This window comes from Nannobrachium achirus (assembly GCF_963921795.1).
Source record: "Nannobrachium achirus genome assembly, chromosome: 9".
NCBI lineage: Eukaryota > Metazoa > Chordata > Actinopteri > Myctophiformes > Myctophidae > Nannobrachium > Nannobrachium achirus.
In genome coordinates, this window is record NC_137818.1 from 42,002,943 (window position 1) to 42,017,430 (window position 14,488).

The 14,488-nt window shown below is 42.8% G+C and overlaps 1 protein-coding gene across 1 annotated transcript; it reads right to left on the reverse strand.

The window, feature by feature from the left end:
- Positions 1-4,045: 4,045 nt before the first annotated feature.
- snphb (syntaphilin b) lies at positions 4,046-13,981 on the reverse strand (the record flags this gene model as incomplete). Its single annotated transcript, XM_080733895.1, has 6 exons — positions 4,046-5,375; positions 5,475-6,113; positions 7,690-7,839; positions 8,484-8,588; positions 9,261-9,440; positions 13,932-13,981. 6 exons carry the CDS (start codon positions 13,979-13,981, stop codon positions 4,046-4,048), a joined length of 2,454 nt encoding a protein of 817 aa, XP_080590021.1.
- Positions 13,982-14,488: the final 507 nt, after the last annotated feature.

The window sequence follows — 14,488 nt, forward strand, 5'->3', positions numbered from 1 at the left end:
ACAAGGATGCACATGAAGCTCTACTACAGGAGCGAATCAAAGCCCCTTAGTAAAATGATTTATTTGTAGATCAATGGGAGCGGTCTCTTCCCTGCTAGAGGTAATGATGACTCATTCATTCCCTCTGTCTGCTACACAGAATAGCAGGTCTCATCCCAAAGTGATAAACCTTTGAGTCCTTTAGGTCCCTTTTCACAGAAACTGAACAATATCAGGCAAGAGCCAACAGAGAAGAAGGACACATCCACAGAGGTCTTAAGATTCAGACACAAATGAAGCCAGCATTTTTCCTCCATGCTGTTTAATATAGACTTTTGGTTTTGTCTTTTATACAGTGTGGTGGGAGTGTGAATGGAGAAGTAACGATTGACACTAATGTTACTGTACACACTACTATTGCCATTAAAATAGCTCATTTTACATTATGTTAATAGATATATCTATCATGTCGATGAAATCCGCTGAATTTCTTTACAAGGCATTTGAAAGTGAGAGGGTGTCCTTCATGATAGGAAGTTACAAGACCAATTCTTTTTATAACCTTTTGTATAATGTACATTCTTAACACAATGAACGTGTAAATCTGACAGAATAAATAACGCTACACATTCAAATAGTCACAAAAAGATGTCGCCCCCACCAAAAGAAGAAAGAATTTCAGCATTGTGTTTATAAATCTATATATTCGCACTTCGCAGTATACGCATTATCTCAAACACAAAAGAATGTTACTGTTGTAAACCGACAGCATTTACACATATCACACTCAGACTTAAATTTAGCCTCAGAAGGAAATGAATTATGTTTAAGGGTTATGGCATAAACAATTACAAAAAAAAAGGACCAGCAAAAGGTCACATTTCTAACATTTTTTTTCGTGGACAATTGGGGAACACAAGCCATTGTCAAAATATACAATTACCCAGCAGTAGCAATCTTGTAATGTTGGTGAGCATTTTGTTGAAATTAAGTGCTGTGTTGTACTCAAAACTGACCATCTACTCTTGCAAATGGTCGATTACATAGGCCTGATTATCAATGCTTTACTGTAGATCAAATGATCAAATCAACATATTTCTTTAGTCTATCCTGAGACTGATTACACTTAAGCCTGTAAGTTGTAAGACAAAGTATAATTCAGGCTTTAGTTTAGCACAGGAATTCAAAATGACCTAATCAGGTTGTCTGTACATCAAATAGAACTGTGACAATAACACACTGTAAAACCAAAACACTAAATGTGACATTAAAGCAATGAAACACAGTTTTGTAGTAGTAACAATTACAGCATATTAGAGAACACTTATCTATAACGGGCAGAACACTGCCTGCAAACCTTAAATGAACTTGAGAAAATGAGCAAATAGCAATACACACTAAGCATGAGCATTGAATGCAGCCCTAGAATACACTATTGTGCATAGAGCTATTTATGGGGGCCAAGATGATTATTTCTGTTGGAAATAATAGGGAGAGGAGAATAGGTCCTTAATCTGTGTATGTAGGGTGATGATTGCATGAGCTGGGAGTTCCACTGACTTACGTTAAAGGACATGGCTTATTTGATTATCATTCACACAACTTTCATGATTATAATGATTTCATTACATGACAAGTTGACAACGCATTCATATTTGCAGTAACTCTACACATTCTCAGACATGTTCTTTCACACAAATAAATAATAATATGGCTTTTTGTGTGAAAATGCAATTGGATTTGCAAGGTGTTTTTTCCCTTTGGACTTCTCTTACATTTCAATGTTTTCTTATGGTTAGATGTCACAGTAACCTAATGGGAATCTAAATGTATGAACAGCCTAAACTGAAATAAAGCAAAATACAAGAAATTCCTTTTTTCAGGAACTACACAGAAAATGTACATGTTCAGTACTCTTACTGCTAAATAAGTATTCCCTATTCATTCTTACTTAAACAAATAAACAAACAAAACAAGCAAACAAAACAATGTGCAATACAGTAATGTAAGTAAAGTATCATATTTAAATGACATCAGTCAGTGGACATAATATACTTAAAATACTTAAATAAACACAATCTTGACTTCAAGTAATTGCTTACAATTCATAAAGTGAATAATAGTGCAAAACAGAATAATCCAAAGAAAAACTAATTGGAATCATTCTGCTTATATTTCTTCTCTGAAGAACAAAACTATGAGACAGTTCTCACTGGTTGCAATCAAGATGTTTCTCAATCTGCAGCAGTCTGAGTAAGAAGAATTATATATCTTTGCATTTTCTGGAAATTCCCTCAAGCTACTGTGTGAATCCTAAAACACACACACACACACACACACACACACACACACACACACACACACACACACACACACACACACGTTATTCCCCCCCCTTCAAACACAAGTCACTTTACATGATACCATAATGTCTTCCAGATTTACTTGCGGAGTGTGAAGAAAATGATTATTAACCATTACGCTTTTTAGAATAATTTGCTGTTTTGCAGTGACTCGATTCTGACTAACTGTTGCATGGTGGACTACACGCTACCAGAGTGACAGTTAATAATACAGTACACTAGGATAGCAGTCAGCAGAAATATACAGCACAGGGTTGAGGGTTTCAGATTCACTCAGACCTACTATGTAAAACTACGGTCAATAACTCCACATTCAGTCCTATTAGCCTTACTAAGGCAGCAGCCCGCCCGGCCCCACAAACTTCATAGATACAAGGACCAAACACATATATGGCTAAGCAAATTCCACCCAGAAATGCAATTCACACATTATTGTCATAATACTAGATATTTCAATTGACATTCATGAACATATACAGCTCTCTCCCAACGTCAGATATCAGAAAAGGCTATGAACTGTGTTCAAAAGGATAATATTTCTAGTTCTCGCGCTGATTTCGTCTTTGAAATTTTCATCTAAACAAGCTGTATTTCATTTCACAGGTTTTGACAAGAACAATTTCCAGTTTCTGCTTAGAATCACCCTGTATTCTGTCAAAGTGTTATTTGCCGTTTCCATCAATGGATAAATCTCCATTGGACATCACCCAATGCAGTTCCAGGACTCCTTATTGTAAACTTTAGGAGAAAATTGTTTGCAGTCACAGTCTAAACTGAAATGTCTAACACACACACTTGAATTCTGTTTTAGCCGGTTACTCAAGCATAATATTAATCACTTATACCCTAAACTTCTTTGCAATGAGCTGTGAACTTGTAGATCTGCTCTTTTTGCTAAATGTTTGCCTATTATGACATGCCCAGAATAGGGATGGATCGGATTCATCGGGTTAAATGTCCTCCACTGCACAAATATAGACACATCTGCCTATGGGCATCCAGATGTTTTGGCTACTCATGAGACGAGACAACACGCAAGCGCGCGCACACACACACACACACACACACACACACACACACACACACACACACACACACACACACACACACACACACACACACACACACACACACTTTATTTACACACGCACAAACATACACACAGCACACTTATCGAAACCAAGCCAGAGTGACACATAATTAGCCCAACATAGGTAAGTAAAACCTTTAAATCTCCCTGCACTCGATTATATAACAATCAGTGTTGAACACGCAAGCTAGAAGTTTATTCAGGTCGCTCATTCATATATAGCCTAATTTATTCCTTTATCTTTGCTAAATCCATCAAGTCAATTTTTTTAGGCAGACCTTTGGTGGATACTTGTTTAGAGGATGGAGGAGAGTTGTGGAACAGTGTGGGAGAGATTCAGGACCGGGAGGGAGGGAAATAGGTTAACCAGTGCTGTTAACTCCATTTCTAACTCAAGGCTCAAGCTAGCAAGGCGTCAAAGTTGCACATTTCCTGTTCTTGGGGTTGCCCTCAGCTACAAAGCATTGCATTCTTATTCCATAAAAAGACAGAGAGAGGAAAAGGAATTATCTCCATTACTTCCTGCCGCTTTACACCCACAATGCTAGCAAGGCCAAAGGTGGTACTGAAACACCACAGACCTCTGTGTACACTGACAGACAGGGAGCTCTGCTCATATGCTCGTTCCTCCCAGGTCTCCCCCGCCGGCGGGATAGTGCCTAAGCCCTCCCCCTCTGCGCAGCGAGTGCAGCGCCACGGTGCAGCACCCGCGCAGCAGGGATCCTATATGGTACATGGGCTGTCCGACACGCACCGGCCCGCGGCAGAGCCATGCCACCGTAGGCACCACGGGCACTGCCACCGCCAGCAGATCAACCAGGAAGTGACGACTCCAGTAGCTTCTCTCGACGGGACCAGAGGCGGACGATGAGTCTCCTCCATCCTCTCCGGCCCCTCTTGCAATGACAACCTCCTCGTTCGTGTTGCGTTCGTCGCCATCTTCATCACTGACCTCCACCACAGTGACCCCGGCAATCTCTTCGTGGGAGGTAGATCTCCTTGGCTGGGTGGTGTGAGGCGTTTCCGCAACTTGCGATGAACCTGGACTACCTGGTTTCAACTCTGGTGTTTCTGTTGTTGTAGACACTGCAAGGAGCCCCACCTGGTGGTGCCTTTCCCCCCCACTTGGATTCTCTGGCTTAATCTCTCCCTGCTTTTCGTCTTCTGTGCATTCGCTCAACTCAGGCTTGCTCTGCCCACCTGCTGATGTCTCCCCTGAGTCCCCTTGTTCCCCTGGAGCTGTTTCCTGTACCCCGTCCTCATTGTCCTCTTCAATACGTCCCGCAGGGTCCACCTGCTCCACCAGCTTCACATCCACCACCTCCATGTCAACCTTCCCCTGTTCTCTATCAGCTATCTCTGAATAGACGTCTTCAGTGTTCTCTGAGATTTCCGACAACCCTTCTGCCGCAGACTCTGCGTCAGACATTCCTCTTTGCCACTCTGTTGTGTCCACTTCCTTCTCTCTGTCCTCACTTTCCTGTTTTTCCTCCTCCTCCTTCTCCTCCTCCCCTCCACCCTTCTCCCCCCCGCAAAGTGGAATCTCCATCGTACACGACATGGTTGCAGATCGGGGCATGGGAGTGGCCTGGGGCGTTTTGGAGACAGGGATCGGCTCCGTGGCTGTTGTCATGATGGTTGCCGTGGTGATGGAGCCGGTGGTGGTGATGGAGTCCAGCTCCTCCTCCGCCTCGTCGGACATCCAGGTGGAGGTGGGGCTGCAAGCCTGGGAGCGGAAGGTGCGCTGTTCAGCAATGGTGTCCAGGTCAGAGCCAGATGCCGCTGGGGCAGGGCAGCTCTCCGTCTGGATGCCTGTCTCCCGCAGGTGGTGCAGGTAGAGGTGGTGGTGGGACAGGCACGGGTGGCTCATGCTGCCCGCTCCGCCGAGGCTGCAATGGAAAGGGCCCGTGCCCAGCGTCTCGTAGGTGGAGGAGTGTGGCATGCTGTGGGGCAGGGTATGGGAGAGATTATGAGGCCGAGTGTGAGGCAAGGTGTGGGAGTAGCTATGGGTCAGGGAGTTGGGCAGGGAGTGGGGCAGGGACTGAGCACAGCAGCTGAGCAAGTTGGCCGTCTCCTCTGATAGGAAGGCAGCCTCCAGCAGCAGGTCGGCCCGGCTGGGGACACTGCTCTCCCCACAGCACACGAAGCCGCTGTCCTGGGTCCCGTCACCCGACAGGCCGGGGAAGTCTGACCCGTTGCGGTCCGCCAGCGCCTGATCACTCAGCTTGGTGTAGGTGGAGCTCCGGGTCAGCGAGCGGGCCGGCGAGCAGTCACAGGAGCATGACCCCCCTCTCCCTATCACCGGTCTAGGTATCACCCCAGGGCTTTCCCCTGACACAGACGCGGGTGCCGAGCCACCGGCTCGAATGCGGCAGCCCGGCACGGCCTCCCCTTCCTTGGCTAGACCGGTCTGGGCCATCTCCATGCTGAGCAGCAGGTTCTCAAGCTTGTGGTTCTGCGTGTTAATGTCATGGAAGTATTTCTGGACCCCTTCGTCCCCGCTGAGGCCCCCTGCTTCGCTCAGACTGCTGCGGACTGTGTCCACGGCGTTCTTCAGCTGCTGGATCTCTCGTCGTGCCTCCTTCAGCGCCAGCTGGGCCTCTACGCGGTGACACTCCTCTTCAACCCAGTCCTCTTGCATTCTGGTCAACTGGCCCCGCAGCTCATCTATCTCTGTGTCCCTGGGAAGGTCATACAGGATAGCAGGGAGGGAGGAAGGATAGAGAGCAATTCAGTTCAGTTCTTTTTTCTTTCTTCAGATGTTGGACATGTAACATAAAAAAGTGTAATACATTTGCAAAACATATTACAGATATTGACATGGTGCTACTGCAGCATTTTCCAAGTTTCCAAAAAATGTCAAGAAACAGTGTAAAAGAAGTGTGAGATCATGGGTGTAAGTGCAGATTTATGACAAAAACTATTCTTCACTGACCAACGAAAATATTGCTAACAGTTTCATCTCTCTCCATGCCTAGAGTTTATGTAACCCAAGTCACTTTGATATAAACACAAAAAGAAAGGAAACTTGACTTCGGTCCATTATATATCCCCTTTAATAATACCAATTTGTATTATGTTTTATATAATTTTTATTGTTGATTTGTCACCTTTACAACGAGGTACAGCTTGTAAGCATTGGGCATTCGAGGCATGAGCTACACAGCCAAATGCGCTGACCAAATTTTTGCCAAAATGGCTTGCAATACTGTTCTGCTGTTCGACAATGAAAATTATATAAAACACAATACAAATTGGTATTATTAAAGGGGATATATAATGGCCTGAATCAAGTTTCCTTACTTTTTGTGCTTATCAGTTAAAAATAGTTTTTAGATTTCTACCTCCTTTGGCTGATTGATAGTGTTAATTCATTATCCTATGAATGAAATCATTTTTTTTTATTGGTGAGTGAAAATGTTTGAAATGTTTAGTTTGAAATATTTGTTTTAAAGTTTTATTTAAGGTGTAATGTTCAGTTGTTTGGGAGAGAGGGAGAAGAGGAGAGGGGGCCTATTTCAACCATGCAGTAACTCGACCCATGCCGGGTATAGAAACCTGAACATGCTGATCGATGCATCGACTGATAGACTGAACATACAGAATACTAATACTACTACTAGTAAGACTCCTCAGGGCGACATGCGACCGGTCGCGCCAATTCTTGGCCATCTGGCCAGTGATGTATATCGGACTAGTTACCCATGTATATGGAGACCCCTGGTACCCATATATGGAGATCCATGTACTGTATATGGAGATACTGTATGCTGTGAGAGCCCAAACAGTTATTCGTTATGTGAAAGTCCTATGAAGTCTGACATCTGACATCATACACTTTTATGCCCATACATGGAGATCCCTTTCTGTAGAACCAGCCACACAGATATGGGCTATCTTGGCCATATATGGATTCTGTTAGTGTGGTATGTGGCCGATGGGCTTAATATTGATGACATCAGGGAACTCCATATATGGGCATAAAAGGGATTCTGTTAGAATCTGTTAGCCAGAGTGTGATGTCAGAGCGGCAAACCCATTCTGTTAAGAGTGGTTCCCCTGACATCACAGTGACATCAGAGCATGATGTCAGAGCGACAAACCCACAGTGTCAGGCGTGACAGACAGACAGAGATACACACATACGGACACGCTGTGACCGTTCACATACTAATCTGAGACCTACGGTCGCAACTAATACTCAGTGGGTCCCAAACTCTGCTTGACTAGAGAATAGACAGCAAGTCTGTAATTCACCTGTCCTGGAGTCTGTCGATGGTATCCTTTAGCTTGGATCGCAAGTGCCGTATGCACACTTCTTTCTGCTGCAGGGGGGTGAGGTACTGCTCTGGTGGGGGTGGGCGTATACCATGGTTGTCTGTACATGACGTGTACTTCTGGTGCCGTCTGGAAGAGAGAGGGGGCAGGTTTTAGAAAGATTATTTCAAGATTGTTTCAGGCTGAGCCAAACATGAAAATGATCAGATTCACATTGCACTTTTGATATCAATTTCTACAAGCGGTGTAACAATGCATTAATGCATCGTGATGCATTGATCTTGGTGATTGAACTGCATTGATTTGGAATGGTATTGAGTATGATCGATTGTAAGTAAAAATGTGCTGAGAACTTGAGACTTATTATATATTTTTTTGGATCAGAGTAAATCAGTTCCAGTTCCAGACAAATGTATACATTTTTTGAAAAACTATTGTGTTGAAATTGAAACAAATTACAGAATCAAATCAAATCATAGTGAGGTTAGAGATTTACACCCCCATTTCCACATTTGATGTCCAGTTACTAGTGCTGTTTAAACATGGACCTTCAGTTTCTCAGCCTTTAACATTAGGCAAACATTATGAACAAAGCATGATAACTGCAAGTAAGAGTAATGTGTTTTGCCAATTATTTGAGGGCACACTTGCAATATCTTCACTGCCCACCAGTGGGCCCTGGCCCACAGGTTGAGAATGGTTGATCTACATTCTTACCCCTTGGTGGGGCTACATTCATTCTTACCCCTTGGTGGGGCTACATTCATTCTTACCCCTTGGTGGGGCTACATTCACTGCCCTTGCACGAGCCCGAGTTGCTGCTGCTCAGAGAGGTGGGGCCAAAAGGATCTCTGCTACTGGGCGGGGCCGCTGAACGCCTGCGCCAAAGTAGGAGGAGCAAGATTAATCTGGCACTCATGGCAAACATAGCAGTGTAGCCGTGAAACCGCACACCAAACAATGATGAGACATGACATGGAATTCTAACAACTGCAATCATAGTCATCCCAATCATATTCGTACGTCAGTCAGGTCCACTAGCATGCCGCTAGAACACAGAAAGACACAAGTAGACAAACACAACACAGAGGGCACTCACAGACAGCAGAACAGTGTTCAGAATTCAAACTGACACCGTTCTGCCTTTTAGGACACGCTCCATTAGCTCCACAACATCACTGATGTTTTCAAAAATGGGAATTCTGAAAGGGGCCATGCGCTCAGTGATGATGAAACAAAGATCAAAACAAGGTTAACACATGAATGCTGTGAAAATGGTGCAGCAGAAAATAATTGCCCAAACGAAATAAAACAAGATAACTTGCATTAAAGCAAAGAAAACAAATCAAAAATGTTATCCCATATCCAGACACCATCCAAAATTAAACGTACAGTATAGTAATCATGGAACATTGTGGTGAAGGCTCACAATGACTTATTGAGGTTCAAAGGGTCTCAGCATTCAGACCAAACCCATGCTTTAGGGATTCAATGTCAACAGGGAGAACAAATGAGTGATATAAAAGGAATTCTGACAAGTGACAACAGACCGAGAGCGAGGGGTAGAGGGTGAGTTTGTTGTGCGACTGTGCCTCTCCGGAGACCTGGTTGTCATGTATCCTTTAGTCGGAGACTTGGTCGACGTGTAGCTTTTAGTCGGCCGCATCGAAACCATATAGTCTGTCTCCATTGGAACGTAGTCTAGCTCTATGAACTTGCAGTAATCAAACCTGACCGGGCAAGAAACAACAGGACGTTACATCACAGGAGACAGGAAGTGGCAGCACCTGAACAATACGGCGTGCATGGTACTGTATGCGTGTGCGCGTGTCGTACTGTCGAGGTGAGAGGAAACTGCCAAATGGCAAAATATATGCCAGGACAAACTTCAACAAACACTCAAACACTGAAGGGAGCCAATGACGTACTTGAATGTTATAAGGGAACACTGAGAGAGTATACAATTTGAATCTACTGAAGTAGGTAATAATAATGTTTCTAAGGTGAAAAGTCTACTGTACATGGCTGGGCTGGGGCCTACAGTAGTGGTAGTTTCCTGGTGCAAAACCTAAAGCTGCCTGTTTTCCAAAAAGGTATAAGATCTATGAAATATGACTATTTGCTAAACTTGCCCGGCAACATGTCTGCTACAACCTGAGAAATAACCTGCATTGCACATCAACCACATCTTTAATCAGACACTGGCAACCTTGATTTTAGCTTGATACATTCTGCACTGATGAACCAATGTCAGGTTGAATGAAATATAAAAATAATCCTGGATTTACTCGGCTATGGATTCATGTGAAACAAAATCAATTTAAGCCTTTTGCCGTGTTAATATAGGCTATACTGTAGCCGATATCTTATATCAGCCTACATCGTCACTGTCGGGCAGAAACTTTCATGTTTCATCTTTCATGTTTTTTTCCCATTATATTGATTATCCTCATCCATTAACAAGGACTTAATAATAAATAATAAATACTTTTTTCAATTTCCTGAAAAGTATCACTATTGGACATATAAGGTTTCCACCCGATATCGACAATATCTATTTGTTTTGTCGAGGCTGAAAATAACCCTAGGCTTATTAGACCAGAATACACACAGCAGCATCACCTTGCACTATCTAGTGTCATTGTACTACGTCACCTCACAATGGGAACCATGCTCTCGTCTCCACCACAACATTAAGACCTCAGAGATGACAAAAAGCTAGAAACTGTACGTAGAAATGCCAATTCTGAATGTAGAAAATACATTGAAAAATAATAGGAAAGTTACATTTTGAAATAACTGAATAACATACTGTAGTACAATTTCTTCATTATTAATAATCAGACAGGGAAGGGGTTCTGTGATGGGCAAGAAATGTTCAGGTAAGGTCAAGTAAAAACACACATTTTCCCCAATTATATGTTTTAAAAGAGCTGATCTACAAGCTCACTTTGAGCCTGTAGATAGGCTATTAGTGCTGCATAACACTGTTGACTAAGGTTTAAATAGAATAATTGTGTTGCCCAGTCACTGGCCTCAAAGGAGTGAGGCGGGTACAAGCAGGGTCAGTGAGAACAGCCAGAAGGGAACAGCAGATGTCAAATAACAGGTACATTTTTGAGGATTGGAAGAAGCACAAAAACACAAGCAGTGAAAAGCAGAAAGCCTTGAGACATACAGTAGCACCATGGCAGGTTATGTTTAAGGCCCATTTTTACACTCTCGGAGTCGAACGAAAACACTTTGGATTTAGCTGTGTATCCGTTCCATCTCCTGGGATGGAGCTGGTGTCCAGTGCTGTGGTGGGAGTCTGGTGACAGGTGGGGGTATCATCCACACAGGGAGGCAGTGTTAAATGCAATGTGAGAGTGGGTGGAAGTCTACAGTAATACGCCTTTAACCAGTGGCTAAAGATGTGCTGTACTTTTTCATTGAGAGAGACAGAGACTTTTCTCATACAGCAGAAATAACAGAGAAATTAAGTATGATGACATTAACTTTCTGGTGTGAATTGCATGTCAAAGAAATACCTTAATCTTAACTATGTTTGTTGACTGACTATGTCCCACCAACAGTCTGCTGTGGAACTAGTTTTAGCTAATCAGCTAATCTAGGAGTTCAATTCACTGGTGGTGCCAGTGCTATGGTAAGTCATTGTGTTCTGAAGTAAACATCCACAGCACAATTCTAGAGTTACCTCTGCAGTGCATGTCACCGCTAATCACAACAAGACAGTCCAGATGGTGTTACCAAATTGCCTTCTGTAGTCTATCACAGCTAGCTTGCTAGATGGCAGTTAACTGGCGGGTAGCTAGGGAGACGACGGTGCACCTGCACTTAGCAGGGCCAAGCTTCAAGATGTGTACATTGTGACACATGCAGGATGTTGTGACTAGTCAGTTTTGCCTCTGGCTTGCTGTGACTGGCCACCACTAGCAGCAGTTCTGGCTGTTATTATAACAGCACAGTTCACTTAATGTCACTCATAAGATATACATTTGCAGACATCACAAAGTTGAGCTCAATAAGTAATGGAAGAGTTCCGATTTGCCCCTGTCGATAAGACAGCATATGTCACAATGCATGTCGCTTCCCTTTAAGTACAACTTTGTTTTTTTTACAACAAGGGTTCATATTTGAGATTGTAATTAAAGAGTGTTGAGATCATTTCATTTACTGCTTTCTTTGGTTTTAGCCATTTTAGAGATTTTGATTTCAGTGGGTGGGGGCATGTGTGCAAGTGACTAAATATGTATTTTTAGACACAATAAGCCGGCGATTTCTTTATTACTATTCACAGTAACACTACTAGCCCCCATAAGTCACATCTGCCCATGAAAGATTGTGGTGCATCTTGGGAATGGGCTTATTGTGTCTAAAAATACATATTTTGCCACTTAGCCACATATTTAGCTCCCACCCACTGAAATAAACATCATTAAAACCGCTAAAACAACAGAAAGCAGTAAATTAAAACATTTTAAGACTCATCTTTTATTTTCTCTAATTACAATCTAAAATATGAACCCATGTAAAAAAAAAAACAAAGTTGTCCTTTAAGAGCTCTGACTTCCCTCCCTGCAATAACTAATAAAGCATTAAATGTTGTTGCTGCTGTCAGTCAACTGCGTCTCCATGGTGGTCTTGCATTAGTTCATGCTGGAGCTACAGCTATACGGTTGCATGCTCTCTGCGACTGTTACTGAAGTTGTGTCTCACGCTGGGAGCACGGGCATGGAACTGGCCATGGAGTTATCCGTGGCTGCCGCTGCAGCCATCCCCGATGCCGGGGCGGGCACCGGGATGGGCAGGGAGGAGGAGGACGCCAGCATTTGCTGCAAACGGCGTTTGGGCTGCAGCGCCTTCAGAGGGTTGAATCTGAGGAGGAGATTGAAAGACCACAGCCACAGACGTCACAGTGCACCATATCACCGCACCACTAGAACCACAACGTCTCCGTTCCTGTTGCTTTGTTGTAGTGAAGCCTGATATCTACCTGATGTAATGGCTGTATGGAAATAAATAGCTAATTAAAGCCTTTTTAAAAACACTTGCTGCAGTTGATTTGCATATATTATTTGGCAAACATGGACATAAGGCTAAGTACTTTAAATATGACATTTGGCTGGCTGACTTGGGTTCAATTAAGGCAACAACTGAGAAAGTTCCAAGAGATTCGAAGCAATCCAATCAAAATGCACTCCTGATCACTGCAAAATTAGCAGCCTAACTGGATTACAGAAACTGTGCTTAAAACCAGTATGCTAGACAAACAATTATCTGTGAAAAAGCAAGCAAGTCTGTGTTGAACCGGAAACAAGTTGCTTATGTTGCTTAATGGATGGAAAAATGTTGCTGGGGTTATATGATGCCACCAGAATTGGGGCTGTAATAATATTATACTATACTATACCAAAGAAGGAAAATGTGCAGACAGTATAGTCACTGTGAGAGAATTCATTAATACACATGAATGTACTGACAGGAAAATGCTATCTTCCTGCAAGTGTAAGGTGTTATAACAAGTGCATCAGAGACAGCTTAGTAGGCCACAGTGAGGCACCAGGGGGAGCCAGGGAGGCCAACTGGAAATATGTTTTCAAATAAAATTCATAAGATTATTGTGCCACTTTAAACACCTTTAACCTTATTTTTGGCATATTATTATTGACAAACATCTTCAAACATTTTCAAAGTAAAACAAATAAATAAAAAGAAGCAAAACTATCAGATTTCAAGCTTAATCACAACAAAAAGTGCTGACACAATCTTCACTGCAGAGGAAAAAACAGGGAGAGGAAGGGTGGGGTTAGCGATGGAGGAGGATAGGTCGGAGATGGAGAGAGTTAGGGAGAGAGATAGAGAGAATGAGGGGGTAAAGGCGAGAGTAAGAATTGGAATTGTAAACTGTGAACTGCTTATGGTGCTCAATGCAGTTGTGTTGTGAGCCTCAGGTCCTCTGGATGAATAGAAACCCATGTTGACATTATTGTGGAGAGAAAGAAAGTGATGTTATGCACAATACATGCACATTCGCAGGTCACAGCATAATTTGTTTTCTTCATCTGAAAATAGGACAAAAAATATGTAGTGCCAAATTAACTAAAATCTGATAAAGACTGACCCACAAGGATCCTATACAGTAGGTCAATCTTTACACTCTCAGTTATGTTGACACTGGATTTTACAGAACAGAAGTATTGCAAACTTGGGGAACCTACCTGCGCGAGCCCGGCGCAGACCTCCGATTGGCTGGAGCAGGGGAAGACATGGGGCCAGACAGCCTCTCCCTCCACTTTTATGCACTTATAGCCTGTCTTCCTCCTCCTCTCTCTCTCTCTGCGGCTTCAGCTCCTCAATGACATCCAGCCTGAGGTAAACAGACAAATGAAATGATCAGTCAGTCAGTCAGTCGGTCGGTATGGGCAAAGACACGGTGAAGCACGGAGGAGGCCTGAGGGGAGGAGGGTTATTACAATTAACTAAAACTAATGAATTAACAAAGATTTGAAAAGCATTTTAGTTAAGTGAAATAAAAATAAAAGGTTTAAAAAAGAAAAAGAAAATTAGACTAATTGTACTGTGTGTTTTAATAACCAAAGTAAAACAAACTAAAATCATTGACAAAATGTCCTTAGTCTTTGTCAGTGTCCAATCTGTTTCTGAAGAAATACCAAATGTTGAATCTTACCCCTGACTACCCCCACTTATTACAATAATTACAAAAAGTCAGTTGGCTTTTTCTTTACATTAAAAAATACAGTATAAGAACTAAATT